The following is a 23,828-nucleotide window of genomic DNA, read 5'->3' as shown; positions in this document are numbered from 1 at the left end:
CATTTCAACATGAGTTAGAATATCTACTACTGACTAAAAGCTCTATCTCTCTCTAATCTCTATATATACAGTTAGTTCACGCACAGCTTGCGAAATAATACTGTTTGAAGTTTGGCGACTACTTTGGATGTATCGACAAGTTTGGTGCACTAACTAGGGCACTAAAGAAATGGGGAGGTCAATGTGTCTACGTAAAAAATTGGACGAAAATATGCAATTGAAACAAGTTGACAGAGAATGACTCCATCCTATGCGAAATTCTTTGAGACAATGACAAACTCGTTTATGCAATCAAGATTCACATCATCCCTGATGGAGATCATACCTAACTATGTTTCAGATTTGTAAGGATCAAACTCTACTATGTTTCAGCTAAGATAAGATTAAAGAGTTTTGATATAGACTACAATAACCACCTCTATATTCAATTTTAAAAATTCCGGTTTAGAAAACAAACCGGGAAATCACACTAAACACAATACGTTACTTTGAATTATTGGCCTTGAATTATTGGTAAAGAGTTTTAATGGACCAAAAAAATTCAGTCTAGTAGGAGTAGAATAAACTCGTTTTCGATTATAAATCCAAATTGTTTAACGGAATAATCCAAGGGATTTTAGTAATCAATCTGTCGTAGCCACTACATATACCAGCTTAATTTTATTTTTTCCTTCTTCTCGACATGTAGCTATCATTTTTTCATCACCAATTCAAACAAGCAACTTTATGATTTCATAATTAGAATAAATTCAGCCGCATCGGTGGAGAAAATATTTATGTAAAAAAAAGTCCAGTTTCAGTAAATATCTGCGGTATTTTGTAAACAATAACAGAAATGTGGTTTCTTACAAATCTTCAAAAAATTGTCATACTTGGTAAATAACAAAAGTTCTGAGCTTAGGTCAAAAAAACAAACTAAAACCGATCGTGCAAATTAAACCTAACCTTTTGTTGGTGTTAAGATTACAAACAAAACTAATTATGGATCATAATCTATTTGATTACTGATTACTAATTATGATTACTTGATTTGGATGCACCTTTTATTAATGTATTGAACAAGGTAATGCTTTATCCATCAGATTCCACGCTTCTATATATAAACTAGCTCAATCTGAACTGTTGAAGCTAGTTTTTTCCGTTGCGATTGCAACCGTTAATTTTTTTTTGTGTGTGTAATGAATATTGTGAAGACAAGACATCATCGCATAATCATATTTATGATATATTTTTTAGTGATTGTTTAGTTTGTTTTGTTGAAAAACAGGCATGTGATAATGTGATAAACGAAACAGTTTTAAATGTTTTTAAATTATGAATGAGCGTTAAGATGAATATTTAGAATGATATTTTTATTTTTCTAATAGAATCTTCATTTCATTAACAAAATTATGACCTCCATGATTCACTTTTTTGGCTCTGCTAGCTGAAAAGAATTACAAGTTTAATGAGTTTTTTTTTTATTTTCAAAACACTTAATCATATATATTTAGATATAATTCTTATAAGCAAACGAAGAGTTGGAATAATCATAACATTTGTTTTCACATCGTATATAATTTACGACAATTCATTTATTTTAAATATATATTTTTAATAAAAAGTAAAATAAAATTTGATATTAATCAACATTTAATTTAGATACATAATCCCAATATTAGAAGAAAACAAAACTCATAAGAATGTGTATTTGATAAACTCACACCGAGTTCGTTTCATCATTCATATTAGGCCTGGGCGTTCGGATATCGGATCAGATTCGGTTCGGATATTTCGGATTTCGGATTTTTTGGATATCAGCTTTAATATCCATTCAGATATTTAAAAAATTCGGATCGGTTTCGGTTTGGATAATTCAAATTTCGGATCGGTTCGGATATATTGTCGATAACCAAAATTAAACTAAATTTATTGGATAAGGTTTTATTCGGATATCTTTTAATCTGATTGTATCCAAAAAACCATACTAACCAAGTATTTGAAAAAAATAGAAATGAAATTAATAAAAAGTTTAAAGTTCAAACTAACATAAAATTATACCCATACATAAAAGTGCGACGTACTGAACATCCAAAATGAGACATAAGACCGTGTCAATAATAAAAAATAAAAACCAAAGTAAACAATGACGTAGATATAGGAGTATATCTACGATTTGTGTATATTGTATATAGTTAGGTGTGTATATCTATATCAACGATACATGTATATCGTATATATTTACGTATACATCTATCTTTATAAAGTTGTTTCTTATATTTTCGGTTATATTCGAATATCTATTGGATATCGGTTCGGATCGGATTTAATCCGATATCCAAAAATAATGAAAACAAAAACCGATCGGTTATTTCCTCAATATCGGTTCGGTTTTTATCCGATTTTTTTGGTTCGGATTCGGTTCGGATTTTCGGATTCGGATTTTATACCCAGGCCTAATTCATATTATCTAAAATCTTGAGAATCAAATCAAACTCTATTTTGATAGGAATTTTTTTTATTTTATCTATAATTCACTAAAATAATTAATTAATTTCATTACTCAAACTATATAAAAATATACTAGTATTTTCAAAAAATATAAGAAAATATAACCTACAGTTTTATAATTTCCCATGTCCTGCTCTTTTTCTTTTATTTCACAACTATTGTATTATGAGGTGTTATTGGTTTGTTATATAAATAGAATATTAATAACTTTAGATGTTATGTATAATTTTTTGTTATTCAATCAAGACTTTGTTAAACTCTGTTTGGTGTTATTAGTTTGTGATTTGTAAAAAATCATTTAAATCAGAATTTTATAAAGTAAATAAAAGTTTTGTGTTATTCAACAAAAAAATATATATAATTGTTAATAAATTCAATTATTATGTTATTAGTTTATGATTTTATATGCTTTTTTTCATAAAATAAAATAATAAAAAATTATTATTAAAATACAGATTGGTTGGGATACTTTACAAAATTATAGAAAAACCAATCAACAAGAAATTTGGAGAAGAGTCCTAATACGTGATTTAAATGGCTTTTTACAGCAAAGATCTCATTGTACAGCAAGCTTATGTGTAGCAAATTGGCTCAGGATCGGGCTACCCCAATTACCAGAACATCATCAACAACAAAAATTCAGATTCATATTCAAAAAACATCATCCCAAAATAAGTAAATTAAAAAATCTAAAGGCTCGCATTAAAAAAGAATAAACCTTCTTCTCTGAGTTAAGGCGCTGGACGCTCGCCGTCAATCCCTGATAAGGGCAGAGGATGGTGCAGGTGTCTCACCACAATATTTCTCCTAAATCTTGAAGATTTGTCATAGTTTCCATAGTAAAACCAACCCCCAAAAATTTTAAACCTCTCTAGCAGATTTTTAAATTTTTTCACTTATTCGCTTTTTCTGATTTTATTGAAGTGATCAAAATTGTTTAAATTAGAATCTAATAAAAGTAAGGGTAAAAATTACAATATTTTCAAATTTATAAGAGTAAGCTACCGCTCTATCCCATATTTATTTTTAAATTTTTTTTTTCAGTACAGTGTAATTACTAATTGTTACAAAACTTAATTTTACAATTTTAGTACATAACAAATATGCATGGAAAGGGAAAATATGCTCTCCTTCTTTAACTATCTATTATATATATTTGTTAGATGCTTCTACCAAAAGAGTATATATATTTGATAGATGCAGAATTTGTAACTAAGAAAGAGGACAAAAATTATGTAGTTCCTATTATACGTATAACCTATCACCACGACGTCAAATCAGATTATGGTTTTCTTTGAAATTTCTCATTAGCTTCCTCTTCCGTCGTCTCTTAATTCAAAAGTCACCTACCCAATCAATTAATTATATATATACTGCGTAAATGATACTTGTCAATTATGCAAACACTAGTAGTAATTTCCTTAGTTTATCATCACAGTGGATTTAAAGAATCATTATCTTAACTACTCAATCTCCCAGGGTTAAGAAAAACATATATCATACTATACGTACTTGTACCTCATACGACATATCTTGAATTTCCTACGAAACTTAATATTAGAGACACTTTTCTTTACATGGTTACATTTTAACCATTATTAGCTGCAAGTTCTTGAAACTTTATTCTATAGTGATCTTATAAGTTATAATGTCTTGACTATCATAGAAATTATTTCTTAATAATCGGCTAATCATTTTCTCTGATTAAAAACAGTCTATGTACACTTCCCATATGTTATGGGTTGAACGAAACATTCAGTGTATCATATTTTATTTACGTCGATCGATATTTAAATACTATACACATGTATATTATAGTTTAAAACAAATGTCATGTAAACCATTATTATTATCGTACGACAGTCGTTATTTTTAATTCATGCCATATAATACGGCTACTACACTAACTCACTAAGCATATTAAGTATCTAGTGTGCTATATAAAACGGCTACTACACTATTTAGCACTAACCAGGCAAGAGGCAACGTGATTATGAATATCTTTAACGTTTCGTTTGGAAATCTATGCCGTCACCTTTGTGACGATTATATAAAGAGAGGGACTTGTTAAGTATTTAATAAAAGAATAATACACACAGTGAAATGGGCCAATGTCGTCAACTTGTTGAGAAAGTAGCCAATACCAAACTAAACTCTAGTTTATTGGTAAAATTCAACTATTGTAATTGTAACTTCGTATGGTCAATTAGTATTACTTTTTCTATTTATGATATTATCGAATCATATCAAACCATATTAATAAAAGTACCTAAGGAATTACAACTTTTTTTTGTTTTTGAAATTTTAGGAGGAATGAAATGTAAAGCCAAACAAATCCACGTGTAATTAGAAAAATAAACGGTCATGATTGATTTAGAATAGTCTTCCTTTGACTAAGTCTTAATAAAAAAACACAATCAAATAAATATATAAAGAACTAAACGAAGGCAAATGCTTTTTTCTTTCTTACAATCCTTGAGAGTCTTGTCTTTAGACACAGAAATGGCTAACCCCAACGAGTGGTCTCAGTTCTACAACACCAACCAAACCTTCTTCACAACTTCCACCACTGTTTCAACCGCTGTCACAACCACCACCACCGGTAGTGATACCACCTCTATAGACTCTCGTCTGAGTCCAGAGACCGGCCGTGTAACCAAGCCAGCACGTAGAAGATCAAGAGCCTCACGTAGAACACCAACAACGCTTCTCAACACCGACACTTCCAACTTCCGCGCCATGGTTCAGCAATACACTGGCGGTCCATCAGCTATGGCTTTCGGGTCTGGTAATACTACTTCTGGTTTCAGCCTCACTTCTTCGTCTGATCCATCCGCTGGATCTTCTCAACAAGTTCCTTGGCAATACAATTTCCAGCCTCACGCGCCGCTGCAACAGCAGCCGCAACGGCCTTACATGTTCTCGTTGAACAACGTGAACCCTATGGTCGGGTATAGTAACATGAACAACCCTAATACGGTTGTTTCGGGTATGTTTGGGACGGTGGATGGTTCTAGTGGAGGAGGTTCTGCTCCGTCGCTTAAGGAGGCTACGAATAGTAATACTTCTTCGTCGAGGTTGCAATGAGAAAACGATTGGATTCTTTTTGAATTTTTTCTTCTTCTTTTTTTTTTGGGTTTTCGCATAAAGGCAGAAATGTTAGGTACTGACTTTCTTTGTCATAGAATGAAAACTTTGACTTTTTTTTGTATATTACATTTTTTTTCTTTCATATTTGAGATTTATCTTTATCTTGGGCTTTTAGCATAAATCTGAAGTTGCATATATACTTGCAATTCAAATTGCAAATTGTCACATAGAAAAGAAAAAAAAATTCCAAACAAATCCATACATCTTAAATTTGAAGGAAAAAAATTATCATTTATAAATGGATTTCATATACTTTTATTAGACTTAATTAGTTCAAATAAAATTAAAACAATATGCTCGAATGCCAATATTATGAATTATCACATATACCAAAATACAAATATTTTCACGTGTAAAGTTCTCACGTGCATGTGTAAAGAAGCTAGAATTCTCAAGTTTCTTGGTCAAAGAATGCATATAAAACGTGCATAGAATGGAGAAAATAGCCAACTAGCTTAACTCCAACATTTGGATATATAGTATATATTCGAACATGAAACCAATGTTGGATGTAACTTTACCAAATTAGCGCAATAATTGAGAATATGAATCCTTAGAATTTATTTTTCTTATGGCTCTTAATAAATAGTTTCATATCATCATATCATATGACTTGTCGAAAGGAGAAAACAGTGGATAGCCGTTTCCTTTACACAATTTGATCGGCTTCAAATTTTAAAACTTGTTTGCCTTTTAATATTTTTATATTAAGATTATAATTGAAATATAGTGACGGATAACTTTCTTAAAGACCAGAATAAATCTAAAACAATAAAATATGGAGAAAAGAGTCTCATTGGATCATATAGAGACCCGAACTTGCCTTTCGTTCGGAAACAAAGAGAATAGTGTTTTGGTGAAGGTAGGCTACCAACATGCCTAGATTCTTACGTTATCGTTTTTTTCCTATTTTCTTTCCAATCCGTCGCGTTAATATTAATTGTGATTGTAATTTGTAATTATGACTTAGACGGGTCTTTGACGTAGATCGATCGATGTAAGATAGAGTTTGGCTAATATACCAAAGCCTCGCATTCACAAGAGATAACTTATAGCTGTAGTATGTCTTTAGATTTTTTTTTTTTTTTTTTTTNTTGGCATTTCTTTAGATTTTAGATTCTTACGATAAATCCTTATTTTTAATGAAAAAGAATAATTTATCATGCCGTAGGCGTGTTTCTTTTAAACCAAAAACAAAAACAAAAACAAATCTTATTATATAAAAGGGAATATTACATTGACGATTGTGACAAATATGAGTGAGAAATGGTTTGGGAAGAGGGGATGAATCTAAAACACATTGTGGGTCCAATTTATATTCTGCCTAACAGTGAAATTTCACTTCTTTTTTTATTAATTTCACTTCTTTTTTATTTTCTTAATATACATTTTTTTAGTTCAATCACCGCTTAGTAAGAGCAAGTCCAATGGAAAAATACAATTTTGAGACTCTTATATATATATATATATATTTTTATATTAACTTGTGTACTTTTTTTAAATAAGAACTTTTAGAAGATTAACTAAAATTATCCTCCTCCAATAGTAAAACTTTAGTTGGGGTTTTTATTTTTGAAAATTTTTTTTTTTAAGTAGAACATAATTAGTTTAAATATTTTAGATTTTATAAAAATGGGAAATTATTGCATTTCATAAATTTTTAAACATACAAAACATAAAAGCATATTAAAAATAGAAATACAAATTAAAATAGAAAAAAAATTAGTTGTAATCTTGAATTGTGCCAAATTAATTTTTGCCAAATATTCTCGGTCAAATCACCTTTCAAATGTTGATGCAAAATAAATAAAAAATTATACTAAAGGGTTCGTCTAACCCTTAAGTGACACATCACAGCCTCTTATACACTATTCAGACAGTTCTTATTAATTACACAATTTTTTATATGTTTTTTCCTTCTTTTTCCTTCAAATCTGAGCTTAAAACCTACTTTGGAGGTGGTCTAAGTTATTTACTATACAAAACATTTAAAGATGCTTTAGAATCTTTATCTTTATAGATTCTAATGTTATATACTTATATATATAATTAAGTTCTATCTCTCTCCACATCATATATGTTAGTTAATGTTTTTCAAATGGTTTAGTGAATCCCGTAAAATAAATTTAATTCTAAATATTCTTAGAAATAGAAATTTCATAAATTCTCAAATCACAATAATAACAATGTTTTTATAAATTAAGTTACATATGTCTTACACGTATATTTAGTTTATAAATATTTTGAAGTTACGAATTTTGTTTTACTAGATAGTGACCCACGGTTTAGCGTGAAAAAATATTTACGTAAATTTAGATTTGTGTGTTACAAAATAATAGTAGAAATTTCTTTATCCTATATATTTTATAAAATTATATATTTAATTTACTTAATTTCATATTTCGATTTTGACCCGTAGCGAATACTATTATTTAGGTTTGGTTTGGGTGTAATATCAAATTTGTTAATTATAAATTTTGTAAAATTTTTTTAAAAAAACCCAACAAAACATGTATAGACCCGTGATCTTGTATTACATATTATATGAATATAAATATATATTTTTTAAGTATAAGTTTTAGATTTGGCCAAAAATTTCTGTTTGTATATATATTTAATATGATTATTTAATGAAAATGAAGCAGGTAACGAATATTAGCTCTAGTTTTTTTTTACATGAAATTTTAGATAAACATCACATTTTTTTTTTCTTGTCATCTGATAAAAAAAACGAAATAACAGTAAGAGTTCAAAGACACCAAGAAGCAAGGAAACAAAGGAAACAAAACACTTGATACTGAATTCAATCGACTCTCCAAGTGGAACAAAAAGAACCGAGCCAAAAACAGAGCCAAACGGAAGCCAGGAGTCTGGTACCAACCTTCGCCGACCCTCCTCTACCCTTACCAAGACCCAAACAATCTAATGACCCATATCAAACCGCACTTGATCATGCAACCAAGATGGGCCTCCAAGTGATAAATACGACTGGAACCTGCCGTCTCTTGTAACACTTTTAGCAATCGCTACAGCCACCTGATTCGCTGATCCAGCCACTTGATGACATTCCCAGTATTCAAAGCGCGATAAACATCACATTTATGATTTGTTTTAATTATGAAAATAAAAATAATTATACCAGTAAAGTTTTACAAGTGAAGAGGCCTAGAATGAAGATGAGAGAAACTAAACTACAATGATGTTGGTTTAAATATCCATCTTTGTTTCCCCCAGTTTCTCCTCTGCCGTCTTCATGATCGGCTTGTAATACAATCAGTATTATACCAAAGACAAAACTGCACAGTGTGTCTGTCTGGTTGAATATTACAGGGTTCGGATCCAGACATGGCTAATGGTGTTAGAAAATTTGCAGAAGACAATGATGAACAAGAGTGTTTATGACTAAAGATTTGCTTCAATGTCACCAACAAAGAGCTTCAGAAAGCAAAGAAATGAGAATTTTGGGCCGCTTACTCACTTTTAATCATCTCTTGCTTTGATTTCCATGTGTCTGTGAGAGTTACTGGCATTCTTTTTCACTCATCCAATTCTAAACTTGGAGTTACATTTGGCAATGTCGTCAGAAACGAATCGCCTCTCATATCTTTAGCCAAACCGTCGATTACATCATATATCTCACCAGACTGAGGATGCTCTTGATCTTTAGACACAAAACAGTTTACATAACCTGCAACCTTAATATCACTACGACCAACTTCTTTCCTTAAACCCTTTTCTCTCATTCCTCTCCTCACCCTATCAACGCTCTTCCAATTTTGTTCCTCAGCATACATATTCGAGAGCAAAACCTGATACCCGGAAAAGTTCTTTCCTTTATCTAATTCAGCTAACCTCTCTGAAACAGTTTCAGCAAGCTCAAGCTCACCGTGCAGTCTACAAGCCCCAAGAAGTGAACCCCATAGCTCAGCTATGTTTCCTTCTTCACCAAGTTCTTTAACAAACTCATAGGCTTCATTAACCCGTCCAACTCTTCCCAACATGTCTGTAATGCAGCAATAGTGCTCACTTGAGGGCTGAATGTTATAAAGGTCTCTCATTTGCTCGAATATTTTGAGACCTTCGTCCACTAGACCTGAGTAGCTGCAAGCTGATAACACTGCAACAAAGGTGATAGCGTTGGGTTTGATTCCCGAATCTTGCATTGAGCAAAACAGCGAGATAGCTCTCTCTCCCATCCCATGTTGACCGTACCCCAATATCATTGTGGTGTATGTCACAGAGTTTCTCTCTTTCGTTTGAGAAAACATGTTTTCTGCGTACTTTATCGCTCCTGACTTTGAATACATATCAACTAACGCAGAAGCGACAAATACGTTATCATCCAAGTATTGCCTAATAGAAAAACCATGGAGCTGTTTACCTAAGTCAACACTACCTATATGGCTACAAGCAGGGAGAATTGATGCCACAGTTACAGCATTGGGTTGAATACTCTGTTCTAACATCCTCCTGAACACAACAAATGTTTCCTCTGTGAGTCCATTCTGTGTGAACCCCGAAATCATTGAATTCCAGGTAGCTTGGTCTCTTTCAGCATAACCACTTCTTTCAAAAAGTTTCTGTGATATCCTAATTAGACCTGCCTTAGCATACATGTCGATAAGGTAACTGTTCATTCCCTCGAACTGAATTCCATGCCTGATAAGAAAACCATGAGTCTGCTTCCCGATCTCCTTGTTTCTAAGATTTGATGCAGCTGAAAGCAAACACGTCACAGTTATGTAATCAATCTTAAACCCTTGCTTCTGCATCTCGTAAACCAGCATCAATCCTTCATCATCTAGGCCATTTTGGACAAATGCAGAGATCATACTGTTCCACGATACAACATCTCTCTCTCGCATTGAATGAAAGACTCCAAACGACTCGTGCACAGAACCACACCTTGAGTACATCACCATCAACGAATTAAATATCACAACCGGTAGCTCTCGGAATTTTTTGCTTACAAAACCATGAAACTGCCTGCCTAGTTCCACTTGCTGCAGTGCTGAAACTGCACTCGCTGCTAAAAGGAACGTTACTTCATCAGACACTATCTCTTTCGATCCTACTGCTTCAAGAAAAAGCTCAATACTTTCAACAAGGCAATCGTTCTGAACATAGACCCCTATCATTGTATTCCACACCTCAATGTTTCTCTCAACACAAGAATCAAACACTCTCCGTGATGATTCAAAATCACCAAGCTCAGCATACATAGAGATAGCTGAACTAACCACAAACAAGTCCTTAACATATTCATCTCCCAATTTAAGCATCAAACCATAAAAAACATTAGCTTTCTTGATACTTTTAGAAGTCGACACCGCAGGGAAAACATTGACAAAGCTAACTGGACTCGGCTTTATCTCCATTCTCATCATTATAGAGAACTGCCTACATGCTTCAGCATTTCTCCCTGTTCTCACGTACCAAGAAATCAAAGTATTCCAAGCCACAACGTTCTTCCTACGCATACTATCGAAAACTTTACGGACCACATCATACTCATAAGAATCCAATTCACTACCAGGACCGTTCAAGCAAGAAACATACATATTCATCAGAGAGTTATGCACAACCCTGCTTGAGTTCTGTAAACAACGGATCAAATGACAATGCACAGCTTTACCAGCTTTCAAGTTCTTAGTCTCAGCACACGCCTTGAGTGTAGAAGAGTAAGTGTAAGGATCACATTTGGTGAAAGGTGCAGTCTTTTTCATCCGGGAATAGAAAAGAAGAGCTTCGTGTGGCAGATTGTTGCAAATAAACCCAATGATGATGGTGTTCCAAAGAACAGTTGTTGGTTTAGGAATTGCGTCGAACAGTTGGCGTGCGAGTTGTGGGTTTCCATCTTGGCAGATTTTGCTGAGACGGGAACGGATTGAAGGTGTTTGAGGAGTGAGGGTTGGTGGAGAAAAGGTGGAAGAAGGACGGGTTTGATTTTGTGACGGAGATTGTAATGATANCTGTAAACAACGGATCAAATGACAATGCACAGCTTTACCAGCTTTCAAGTTCTTAGTCTCAGCACACGCCTTGAGTGTAGAAGAGTAAGTGTAAGGATCACATTTGGTGAAAGGTGCAGTCTTTTTCATCCGGGAATAGAAAAGAAGAGCTTCGTGTGGCAGATTGTTGCAAATAAACCCGATGATGATGGTGTTCCAAAGAACAGTTGTTGGTTTAGGAATTGCGTCGAACAGTTGGCGTGCGAGTTTTGGGTTCCCATCTTGACAGATTTTGCTGAGACGGGAACGGATTGAAGGTGTTTGAGGAGTGAGGGTTGGTGGAGAAAAGGTTGAAGAAGGACGGGTTTGATTTTGTGACGGAGATTGTAATGATAGTGGCGGAGGTGGTGGTAGAGGTAGAGCTGATCCAGCCATTAACAAGGAGATGATGAAGAAGAAGGAAAAGAAGAAAAAAAAAGAGCCTTTACCGGCTCTGTTCTCTCTATCTATATGTTTATCATCTTTTAAGGTTCAGTGATAACTGATAAGAGTTTGTTTTGTCTTTTTCTTTTTTTAATCTCTCTACACAAATATTTCTCTTATATTATCCGGAAAATATCAAATCTTGAAGTAATTTAATTGTATATATGCATACTTGCACAACAAAAATTGGTAGAGACAGAAAAAACCAGTGTATACAAAATATGATGGCAAAAGATTTATTGTCACTGAAAATTCATAAATTGATAAAAAAAAAACATATTATTATTACGAAACTAAATTTACTCAACCAAACACGCATACAAATTAAAGTTTTTTTATGTATTTAGGAAAAAGATAACTTTTATTATATGTTCAATACTAATTTAACTAAGTGTGTTTATACTTCGACGAGTAAAAATTTCAGGTAAAACGTAAAAATCGTTGGTCATAGTTGCATTTGAGAAAGAACCATATACTAAACGTAGATGTGATTATAAACGTTAAATGTCATATGTGATTATTATACTAAAACAATATTCAACGTTACTTTTAATTTAAGACTGAAATGTTCAAATCTGTATTCCTAAATCCTACTAAATGTCGTGTCTAATTTCAACTGTTCAAGTAAAGCTTTCTTCTATCTCTAGAGAACTTGTTTATCTATTTGATTGAATTTACAAGACTAAAAAAGAAAGTAAAAAGACCATAAGGAAAAAAGAGAAGCTCTGTCCTCTATTTTGGGCCTCTGGAATAGCGGCGTATCTAAAGCCATAAATTACAATATTAATGGGCTTTAAGTTGCTTCCTTTTGTCAACGGCCTAATAGCTAGGTTGCTTTAACTTCTTTGATTCGACCATTTAAAAATAAGACTGTTTTCAAAGGGAAGCTTTTAACGCTAACAAAATTTCGTAACTACAATAAGATCAATAATCACATAAATTATTAGATGTTAACTAAAAGTCTAAAACATCATTAACTATCACGGCATGAGTTCATTTTGTTAGTGTCTGTTGATACATATGTGATATGTCATGATGTTAAAGCAAAAAAGTTTTGTCTCATATCCAAAACGACGACTAGTTTTTGCCGTATATATAGATATAGTATATGTATATATATATATCAAAGCAATGTTGTTTTTAGTTGGTGGATTTTACTGAAATGTATGGGTTGTTATAATTATAGTGGAATATAGAGGATATGCACTGAATTTTTTACTATTCATTTAATTAATGAAAGATTAATTCATTTTTTTTAACTTAAAGAGTTAATTAATGCTTTGAGCCCCAAATAACGTGATTTGTTAATTATGCATTAATGGAAGAATGTTTACAAGAGATTTCGAGTGATTTGCAATTATAGTCGTTCGCCAGCATTATAGATACAATTAAAGATGAAAGATGGAGAAGGAGCATGAAGAAAAAAATATGCATGTAATGAAAATCTAATATGACAGGAAGGAATCGAGCATGGTAGAATTTTATTTGTAACCGTTCTTATAATTTGCAATAAATAATAATAAATTTAGACGATTGAAAAAAAGAGTGAATAAAATTAGTATGAAATTCATATAATGGTTTTTAGTGAGTTTTTCACGTAAATAACATGTTACACTATATATATATATATATATATATATATATATATAGTTCGATAACATTTGTTTCTATAGGTTTGATAGTTTGTTCGATACATTTAACATTTGTACTCTTTGTATTATGCTTTCGATTATTATCTCGAAGTCAATCGTGATAATTAACAATGGGATGAATGATTGTATATATTCGTATATACGATGACAAAATGTACCATATATATATTATCATGCATAGTGATTATAGGCTCCACGTTATTGCAAGTGTGAACTATATTCAGTTCTTGAACATGAACTACATTGTATTTTCTTTGTTTGTCAACAAACAGCTAGCGTATGCCAACAAACAGTGTATGTGTATTATTTCATCTCTATATGAAACGTACACATGGATTGTGACAAAAATATAACTTGGCTATGTTACTTTTGTGCTGGAAATATAGCTAACGTAATTTAGCCAGTACGTAGACATTGCAATTTCAAAACACTACAACGTTATGATCACGAAAAAAAAATACTAAATAAATATGTGTCAGTCGGGTTATCTGTTATCAAACCCTAATTTCGAAGTTTTAACTAAATAAAGCATAAAATTTTCAATCGAGAAAAATCATGTAGCAGAAAATATACGTCAAAGGATCATTTTCCAAAAATGATTAAAACTAGATAGATATATAGTTTGTTTACATACAATCATGTCACAATTATAGAGTTTTGATATTTTTGTGCTTTGCAACAATAAGATTCGGAGTATATTATACTAGTAATGCTCTTTTGGCATTTTCAAACGCTACACGATTATATTGGGATCCCTTGCAGAGTTGTAGAATAGACGTCTCGAATTCAATAATACAGTACTAAGAAATAAGACAAAAGATCAGTAAAACTGATTGATAAAGATCTTGAAAATCAATAATACATTACTAAGAGATAAATAATTTATTAAAGCAGAAAATATTTGTATCTTCTTTATTTTAAAGTATGTGTCGTTTTATCATTAGTTTTATTTTCAAAACCAATGTAATTTTGAATTTTTAATATAAAAATTTGGCCTAAGTTTTCTAATAACTTCACATTAAGATTAATAACATGTAAAACATGAAATCTAAAGTCAATGTGCCATTGCAGAGCATGTATACCAGAATTCTTCTACTTTTTAAATTTGTGTGAAAATAAAGTGATATGTATCATTTATCATAAAATGTTGGCAGTAAAATATTAAATCATGCATTCTGCAATGCTAATATCCAAAAACCATCACAATCATAATGAACGTAACTAAGCAGAGTAAATGCCCTCTCTATCAAATTCAGCAGGTAGAATAATATCTCTTTGTAGAGTTTTGAATAATATCAAACTAATTCGAAAACTGATTCGTTCAACCGATTAGAGATGAATAGTTTTGGTTCTGCCAAATCCAAATTCGAATACTACAGATAATGTTTGAGAATAATTAAATTTTTCAAAATATGTTAAAACTGATAATATTATTTAAGCATGATTTCATTTTCACTCGCAAAATTATGTATTAGAATAATCACTTGCTCATACACAAATTACGTCAATATTTTGGATATACAATTTTGGTTGTGATAAGATTTACTTCTTTTTTTTTTTCATAACCAAAGCAATTGTCTCAACGTATAAATATTTTAAAAATACAATCTAAATGTATATGGTATGCTTACTGCGATCGTTAGTTTCTTTGTTATTGTTAATCGAGAAGTTCTTGTCCAAACCACATGCATCTCTTCGTTATATCTAAACAGTTTCTCTCAAACAAGAATCAAACTAAGAAAACCAGACTTCACTACTCTCACCACTAGTCCAACTATATCTTTTGACCATAAATTTTTTTAAATATACTATAGCATGCAACTGTCTTTAGAAGTTTCGATCAATCTTTTTTTCATATGATGTCCGAATCTAAACAAAAGGTAATTAATTGCAACATTGAAAACTAAACAATTAGGTTAGTCAACATTTTGTCTTCCCAGTAAATATATAAAATCGCTAATATAGGACCAAACCAAATTTAATGAGCAAAATAGGTTCCCATTAACTCTTATTTGTTCCGACTCGTAAATATAGCAAGTCGGCAACATTTTAGAAGTGGAAAGGAAATATCCAAACGATGATCGTTGTCTGATGTTCTAGTTTTTTGCTCTCTTCTGCTGGTGATGGACCGACGTGTCTAAACGACAATGTGCTCATGAGTACCCCGACGACCACTAGTTTATTTAATTCTTGTCGCGGTTTGGGGAGGAATCAAATGAGACGAATGGTGGAGTCACATGGAAGCATGAGATTCTATCACAAAGTCACATTAGCTATTTCTCTTTTTATTTTATTTTTGAAGGGAAATTAAATTCTAAAAGTGACATATACTTCACGGGTTACACTATTCTAACTATCAGCTGAATCGTACACGCGACTTTGTAACCGCGTCCAACGAAGGGCAAATTTGAAGATGTTCTTTTCACTTGGATCCCAAGAACTTCGAGTAGGTCGGCTGATATATAAGTTAGCTAAATGCCTAAAAAGCTAAATTCCAACGATCAAGGTTTTATTTCCAACTTTTATATTTCTCCTTTCCTGATTCACCTTCTTCACTCTGTACATTAATTGTTTAAACTAATAAATTTGCAAATGTTAAGAAAAAGATAATCGGAAGTACCTAATTTTGATACTTTTAGGTTTATGTTTTTTTTAGAAAATAGGTTGATAGCTCTGATCATGTTAGTTTTGGTTGGACAGTATTCTTTAAAACTAAATTTAGAAGGTAAATGTAGGATATCTAACATGTTCCCTCGAAATGATCATATCTTGATTATAAATTATTGCTTCAGCTCAAGAAACGAATATACTGCGTGTACTTATAAAACTTGAACTCAAGAGACCAATATTTTTTTCATCATTAATCAGTGTAACTTTTATCTGTAAACAAATTTATTACAAATTTTATCTGTAAAAATTGCTTTAGTATGTTGTAATTCTTGTATATTCGTTAATTGCCACCAAACTTGATCAACTTCAGCTTCTTGATCTCTTTCTTACACTCAATATCTTTTCTCCCATTCATGAAATCAACCGGAAGAACTTGAAAGAAGAAACAAAATGAATGATTAAAAAGAAGAAAAATAATGTATACGAATCACGTTCACGAGTTTAGATTCGATGTAGAATGCCTATGTTTCAGCTAGGCAACACTAGCTAGTACGTACTTAAAGTTACAGATATTGCACAAGCTTGATCTCACTCTAACAACCCTAAAGATCAATGCTAGCTTTGCTTTTATAGAGCTCTCTGATAAAACAGTCCTAGATTTTATCCGCCAATTATTCAACCAAACCAATGTCTGAACTCTCAATTAATTTGATTCAAGGGTCAATTACCATAAACCAGTCCTAGAGATTTATTGGTTTTAATTAAAAAAAAATCAACAAATACAAAACTTCAACGATATCATACATTTACAATGGAGGAAGTGTTTCATTAATTAGTGAAACTTTCACACATGTAAACAGATTTATCTAGCTAGCTAGCTAGTAGCCACTGAAACCTAACAACATGGTTCTATACTTATCAACGAATAGATTTGTGTCAACTCAAATTGATGATCCATTTCTATACGTAGAGACACAAACTAAAACCCAAAAAAGTTGCAAAGAATCCTTATAAGAAAAGTGGACCTAAATGAGAGAAAAGGATGGGTTAATTATATCTTCCAACTTTAAAATATAGAGAATGAGAGATGCCTCTTAAGTCATATAAAATAATGATAAAATAGAGAATGGGAGATGCCTCTACGTTACACTGTCTGCACACTGGCCATTACCCTACAAAAACCTTCGCTTGCTCCCATCGTTTTCATTTCACCCCAATAATTACAAAATATGATTGATTAATTCCAAGTTTTTTAAATATTTTCTATGTCGATCACCATATAGCAAACGTTAATTTTCGTAACTTCTAAAAATTTACGGACTAGGTCTTATCTTAGGTTAATAGACTTATGCAACGCGATCGATCTGGAATTTAGAATAAAAGATAGGATGCAGGACATGATTCCTAAAACTATATTGCACTCTTTTGACCATGATATTTTAATGAATCGCTTATATATTACAAACCATTCATATGTAGAACAATATTTTTATAAATGTTCAAATATGTTTAAAACCGTTTACTAAAAACTAATAATTACAACAAAAAAATATATTGGTTTTTAAAACCCACAAATGAGTCCTAATCAACCTAAGTATGTTAGTCCTAATATTTCCTAAAGAAGATAAGAATCTACAACACATAATATAGGCCAATTTAGGAAAAGTGAGACAAAAACCTTTACTGTCTTTTAGTAATTAAGTGACCTGATGCGTGCTTTAATCAAATCAAGTTTCAATTGCCTAATCCCAACTTGTCCTTGCAACATGATATGAACAAAAATATCCTAGAATATTTTTCTATAAATGGGAACATACTCATTCATATTCTTACGTACTCACTGAACTTCTCAAAAAATGGGGTTTCGCACTCGAAACCTCTCCTTTCTCATTCTCATCCTCCTTGGCTTCCTTGCTGCCTCATACGCTCGTGAATGTAGCCCTCCAAAACCATCACCTAACCCCCACAAACCACCAAAACATTCTGTCGTCCCACCTACACCACCGGCAGTAAAACCGCCTAAACCACCCACCGTGAAACCACATCCCTACCCTAAACCCCCCACCAAACCTCATCCCCACCCGAAACCTCCCACTATAAAACCAACTCCGCCATCCCACAAACCACCTAAACCACACCCCCACCCTAAACCCCCCACCAAACCTCACCCTCACCCTAAACCTCCCACTATAAAACCACCTCCGCCAGCTCACAAACCGCCTAAACCACACCCCCACCCTAAACCACCCAGCGTCAAACCACACCCTCACCCTAAACCCCCTAAAAAACATCACCCCCCACCGAAACCTCCCACCATGAAACCCCCTCCGTCCACTCCAAAACCACCCCCAGTGAAGCCTCCGCCATCGACTCCTAAACCTCCTACCACGAAGCCTCCTCCGTCTACTCCCAAACCACCTACCCACAAGCCTCCACCATGTGCACCAACACCGCCAGTCGCAACGCCACCAGTGGCAGCCCCACCCGTTGAACCTCCGCCTATTGCAACACCACCTATCGCAACACCACCTGTTGCAACTCCGCCTATCGCAACACCACCTGTAGCAACTCCGCCTATTGCAACACCACCTGTTGCAACTCCGCCGGTTGCAACACCTCCTATCGCAAAACCACCAGTTGCAACTCCACCAATCGCAAAACCCCCAGCTGCAACTCCACCCGTTGCAACACCACCAGTTGCTGCCCCACCCATTGCCACACCACCTGTGGCAACTCCTCCTATTGCAACACCGCCCATTGCAACACCGCCCATTGCAACACCGCCCATTGCAACTCCACCATTCGCAACACCTCCTATCGCAACACCACCCATCGCTAAACCACCAGTTGCTACCCCACCCGTTGCCACACCACCTGTGACAACTCCTCCTATTGCAACACCACCTGCGGCAACACCTCCTATCGCAACACCTCCTATTGCAATACCACCTCCAATTGCAACTCCACCTGTTGCCACCCCACCAGTAGCAACTCCTCCTATTGCAACACCACCTGTTACAACTCCGCCTGTTGCAACTCCCCCTGTTGCAACTCCGCCTGTATCAACACCTCCTATTGCAACACCACCAGTAGCTTCTCCACCCGTTGCCACACCACCAGTGGCAACTCCTCCTAGTGCAACACCACCTGTCGTAATGCCACCTGTTGCAACTCCGCCCGTTGCAACGCCTCCTATCGCTACACCACCCATCGCAAAACCACCAGTTGCAGCACCACCAGTGGCAACTCCTCCTATTGCAACACCACCAGTGGCAACTCCTCCTATTGCAACTCCACCTGTTGCAACGCCACCTGTTGCAACGCCACCAATTGCTTCCCCACCCGTTGCTACACCACCAGTGGCAACTCCTCCTATTGCAACTCCACCAATCGCAAAACCACCCGTCGCAACGCCACCTATTGCAACTCCACCCATTGCAACGCCACCAGTAGCTTCCCCACCCGTTACCACACCACCAGTGGCAACTCCTCCTATTGCAACTCCACCCGCTGCAACGCCACCAGTAGCTTCCCCACCCGTTGCCACACCACCAGTGACAACTCCTCCAATTGCAACACCACCAATCGCAAAACCACCTGTCGCAACGCCACCTGTTGCAACTCCACCCGTCACAACACCTCCTATTGCAACACCACCAGTGGCAACTCCTCCTATTGCAACTCCACCCGCAGCAACACCACCAGTAGCTTCTCCACCTGTTGCCACGCCACCAATAGCAACTCCTCCAATTGCAACACCACCAATCGCAAAACCACCCGCAACGCCACCTGTTGCAACTCCACCCGTCGCAACACCTCCTATTGCAACACCACCCACCGCAAAACCACCAGTTGCTGCACCACCGGTGGCAACTCCTCCTATTGCAACACCACCAGTGGCAACTACTCCTATTGCAACTCCACCCGCTGCAACGCCACCAATAGCTTCCCCACCCGTTGCCACACCACCAGTGGTAACTCCTCCAATTGCAACACCACCAATCGTAAAACCACCTGTCGCAACGCCACCTATTACAACTCCACCCGTCGCAACGCCCCCTGTTGCATCTCCACCCATTGCAACTCCTCCTATTGCAACTCCTCCTGTCGCAACACCCCCTGTTGCAACTCCGCCCGTGGCTACGCCTCCAATTGTAACTCCACCCATCGCATCACCACCCATCACAAAACCACCGATTGCAACTCCGCCAGCTGCTTCCCCACCTGTTGCCACACCACCAGTGGCAACTCCTCCTATTGCAACACCACCCATCGCAAAACCGCCAGTTGCAACACCACCTGTTGCAACCCCGCCAATTGCAAAACCACCAGTGGCAACACTTCCCACAACAACACCACCGATAGCAACTCCTCCTATCGCTAAGCCGCCAGTCGCAACACCACCCATAGCAATACCACCTATAGCAAAAACACCTGTAGCATCCCCACCTATTGTATCACCACCCATCGCAACTCCTCCTGTTGCAATCCCACCTATTGCAAAGCCACCCGTTTCAACACCTCCTGTTGCATCACCGCCTGTTGCAACACCGCCTGTTGCAACTCCGCCTATCGCAAAACCACCAGTTGCAACACCACCTACCGCAACTCCTCCAGTTGCAACGCCACCTATAGCAAAACCACCAGTAGCAATACCTCCAATCGCCACTCCTCCGATTTCAAAGCCACCTGTCGCAGCTCCTCCCACATCAAAACCGCCTGTTGCAACTCCACCGGTATCAAAGCCACCAGTAGCATCTCCTCCTATTGCAACTCCTCCTATCGCACAGCCGCCCGTCGCAACACCACCTATTGCAACTCCACCGGTTGCAAAACCACCACGTGCAACACCACCCACCGCAATGCCACCAATAGCAACTCCACCTATCGCAAAACCACCTGTTTCAACGCCGCCTATTGCAACTCCGCCTGTAGCAAAGCCACCCGTTGCAACTCCGCCTATAGCAAAGCCGCCTGTCGCAACTCCTCCCACATCAAAACCCCCTATTGCAACTCCACCGGTATCAAAGCCACCAGTAGCATCTGCTCCTGTTGCAACTCCTCCTATCGAAAAGCCGCCCGTCGCAACACCACCTATTGCAACTCCTCCCGTTGCAAAACCACCAGTTGCAACACCACCCACCGCAATGCCACCTGTAGCAACTCCACCTATCGCGAAACCACCTGTTGCAACACCGCCCGTTGCATCTCCGCCTATAGCAAAACCACCCGTATCTACCCCACCCGTTGCAACGCCGCCTATAGCAAAGCCACCTGTAGCAACTCCGCCTGTCGCCACTCCGCCTGTTGCATCTCCACCTATGACAAAGCCCCCAACCGCAACTCCTCCTGTCGCAAAACCACCTGTTGCAAGTCCTCCTAGTGCAACTCCTCCCACTGCAATGCCGCCCACTGCAACACCGCCCACTATGTCTAAACCAAAGACTTGTCCAATTGACACTTTGAAGCTAGGCGCATGCGTTGACGTACTTGGAGGTTTGGTTCATATCGGAATCGGAAAAAGTGCCAAAGAAAAGTGTTGTCCACTTTTAGAAGGTTTAGTTGACCTAGACGCAGCTGTTTGTCTATGTACCACTATTAAAGCTAAGCTTCTCAACGTCGAACTCGTTTTCCCCATAGCTCTTGAGGTTCTCCTTGGTTGTGGAAAGAAACCACCACCTGGCTTTCAGTGTCCTGCCGAAATGTCGCCTGTCGCATCACCTCCCGTAACAAAGCCTCCTATGGCAACTCCACCCATGGCAAAGCCCCCAACCGCAACTCCTCCTGTAGCAAAACCACCTGTTGCAACTCCTCCTACTGCAACTCCTCCCACTGCAANTTCCCACAACAACACCACCGATAGCAACTCCTCCTATCGCTAAGCCGCCAGTCGCAACACCACCCATAGCAATACCACCTATAGCAAAAACACCTGTAGCATCCCCACCTATTGTATCACCACCCATCGCAACTCCTCCTGTTGCAATCCCACCTATTGCAAAGCCACCCGTTTCAACACCTCCTGTTGCATCACCGCCTGTTGCAACACCGCCTGTTGCAACTCCGCCTATCGCAAAACCACCAGTTGCAACACCACCTACCGCAACTCCTCCAGTTGCAACGCCACCTATAGCAAAACCACCAGTAGCAATACCTCCAATCGCCACTCCTCCGATTTCAAAGCCACCTGTCGCAGCTCCTCCCACATCAAAACCGCCTGTTGCAACTCCACCGGTATCAAAGCCACCAGTAGCATCTCCTCCTATTGCAACTCCTCCTATCGCACAGCCGCCCGTCGCAACACCACCTATTGCAACTCCACCGGTTGCAAAACCACCACGTGCAACACCACCCACCGCAATGCCACCAATAGCAACTCCACCTATCGCAAAACCACCTGTTTCAACGCCGCCTATTGCAACTCCGCCTGTAGCAAAGCCACCCGTTGCAACTCCGCCTATAGCAAAGCCGCCTGTCGCAACTCCTCCCACATCAAAACCCCCTATTGCAACTCCACCGGTATCAAAGCCACCAGTAGCATCTGCTCCTGTTGCAACTCCTCCTATCGAAAAGCCGCCCGTCGCAACACCACCTATTGCAACTCCTCCCGTTGCAAAACCACCAGTTGCAACACCACCCACCGCAATGCCACCTGTAGCAACTCCACCTATCGCGAAACCACCTGTTGCAACACCGCCCGTTGCATCTCCGCCTATAGCAAAACCACCCGTATCTACCCCACCCGTTGCAACGCCGCCTATAGCAAAGCCACCTGTAGCAACTCCGCCTGTCGCCACTCCGCCTGTTGCATCTCCACCTATGACAAAGCCCCCAACCGCAACTCCTCCTGTCGCAAAACCACCTGTTGCAAGTCCTCCTAGTGCAACTCCTCCCACTGCAATGCCGCCCACTGCAACACCGCCCACTATGTCTAAACCAAAGACTTGTCCAATTGACACTTTGAAGCTAGGCGCATGCGTTGACGTACTTGGAGGTTTGGTTCATATCGGAATCGGAAAAAGTGCCAAAGAAAAGTGTTGTCCACTTTTAGAAGGTTTAGTTGACCTAGACGCAGCTGTTTGTCTATGTACCACTATTAAAGCTAAGCTTCTCAACGTCGAACTCGTTTTCCCCATAGCTCTTGAGGTTCTCCTTGGTTGTGGAAAGAAACCACCACCTGGCTTTCAGTGTCCTGCCGAAATGTCGCCTGTCGCATCACCTCCCGTAACAAAGCCTCCTATGGCAACTCCACCCATGGCAAAGCCCCCAACCGCAACTCCTCCTGTAGCAAAACCACCTGTTGCAACTCCTCCTACTGCAACTCCTCCCACTGCAATGCCGCCCATCGCAACACCGCCCACATCTATGTCTAAACCAAAGACTTGTCCAATTGACACTTTGAAGCTAGGCGCATGCGTTGACGTTCTTGGAGGTTTGGTTCACATCGGAATCGGAAAAAGTGCCAAAGAAAAGTGTTGTCCACTTTTAGAAG

At 37.1% G+C, this 23,828-nt stretch overlaps 3 protein-coding genes and 1 long non-coding RNA gene across 6 annotated transcripts in view; 3 read left to right on the top strand and 1 right to left on the bottom strand.

Annotated features, from left to right (window-relative positions):
* On the top strand, positions 4,968-5,741 carry LOC104766111 (VQ motif-containing protein 22). The gene has a single exon (XM_010489927.2). The coding sequence runs from the start codon at positions 4,993-4,995 to the stop codon at positions 5,575-5,577; it is 585 nt and encodes a 194-aa protein (XP_010488229.1). The 5' UTR covers positions 4,968-4,992; the 3' UTR covers positions 5,578-5,741.
* On the bottom strand, positions 8,714-12,047 carry LOC104766110 (pentatricopeptide repeat-containing protein At3g22150, chloroplastic). Of its 2 annotated transcripts, none has more exons than XM_010489926.2 (2): positions 11,631-12,047; positions 8,714-11,255 (listed from the first exon to the last, which is right to left on the bottom strand). In XM_010489926.2, the coding sequence occupies exons 1-2, from the start codon at positions 12,024-12,026 to the stop codon at positions 9,177-9,179; spliced, it is 2,475 nt and encodes an 824-aa protein (XP_010488228.1). In that variant the 5' UTR covers positions 12,027-12,047; the 3' UTR covers positions 8,714-9,176. The 2 variants fall into 2 exon arrangements, with proteins under 2 accessions (XP_010488228.1, XP_019096143.1); XM_019240598.1 differs by having other exon boundaries at positions 8,714-11,306; positions 11,682-12,047.
* LOC104766109 lies at positions 11,517-12,069 on the top strand. Its single transcript, XR_763959.1, has 2 exons — positions 11,517-11,565; positions 11,941-12,069. It is a non-coding gene; the product is annotated as an uncharacterized LOC104766109 (long non-coding RNA).
* LOC104767741 (proline-rich extensin-like protein EPR1) overlaps positions 18,165-23,828 on the top strand; it is a 36,019-nt gene continuing 30,355 nt past the window's right edge. For both annotated transcript variants that reach the window (XM_019241401.1, XM_010491721.2), the window contains exons 1-2: positions 18,165-20,677; positions 22,176-23,096. In XM_019241401.1, the coding sequence (XP_019096946.1) occupies positions 18,193-20,677; positions 22,176-23,096 (3,406 nt within the window). In that variant the 5' untranslated portion in view covers positions 18,165-18,192. The remainder of the gene's footprint in view (positions 20,678-22,175; positions 23,097-23,828) is intronic.

This window comes from Camelina sativa, chromosome 19 (assembly GCF_000633955.1).
Source record: "Camelina sativa cultivar DH55 chromosome 19, Cs, whole genome shotgun sequence".
Classification (NCBI taxonomy): domain Eukaryota; kingdom Viridiplantae; phylum Streptophyta; class Magnoliopsida; order Brassicales; family Brassicaceae; genus Camelina; species Camelina sativa.
Note: the sequence above shows the minus strand (reverse complement) of the source record. Positions and strands in the feature narration are given on the sequence as shown.

Excerpts from the sequence above, each read along its gene's own strand:
- LOC104766111 (XM_010489927.2), top strand. The coding sequence starts at position 4,993 with ATGGCTAACCCCAACGAGTGGTCTCAGTTCTACAACACCAACCAAACC.
- LOC104766110 (XM_010489926.2), bottom strand. The coding sequence starts at position 12,026 with ATGGCTGGATCAGCTCTACCTCTACCACCACCTCCGCCACTATCATTA. Across the intron at positions 11,256-11,630 it reads GTAAAGCTGTGCATTGTCAT|TTGATCCGTTGTTTACAGAA; the intron begins TTGATCCGTTGT and ends GTGCATTGTCAT.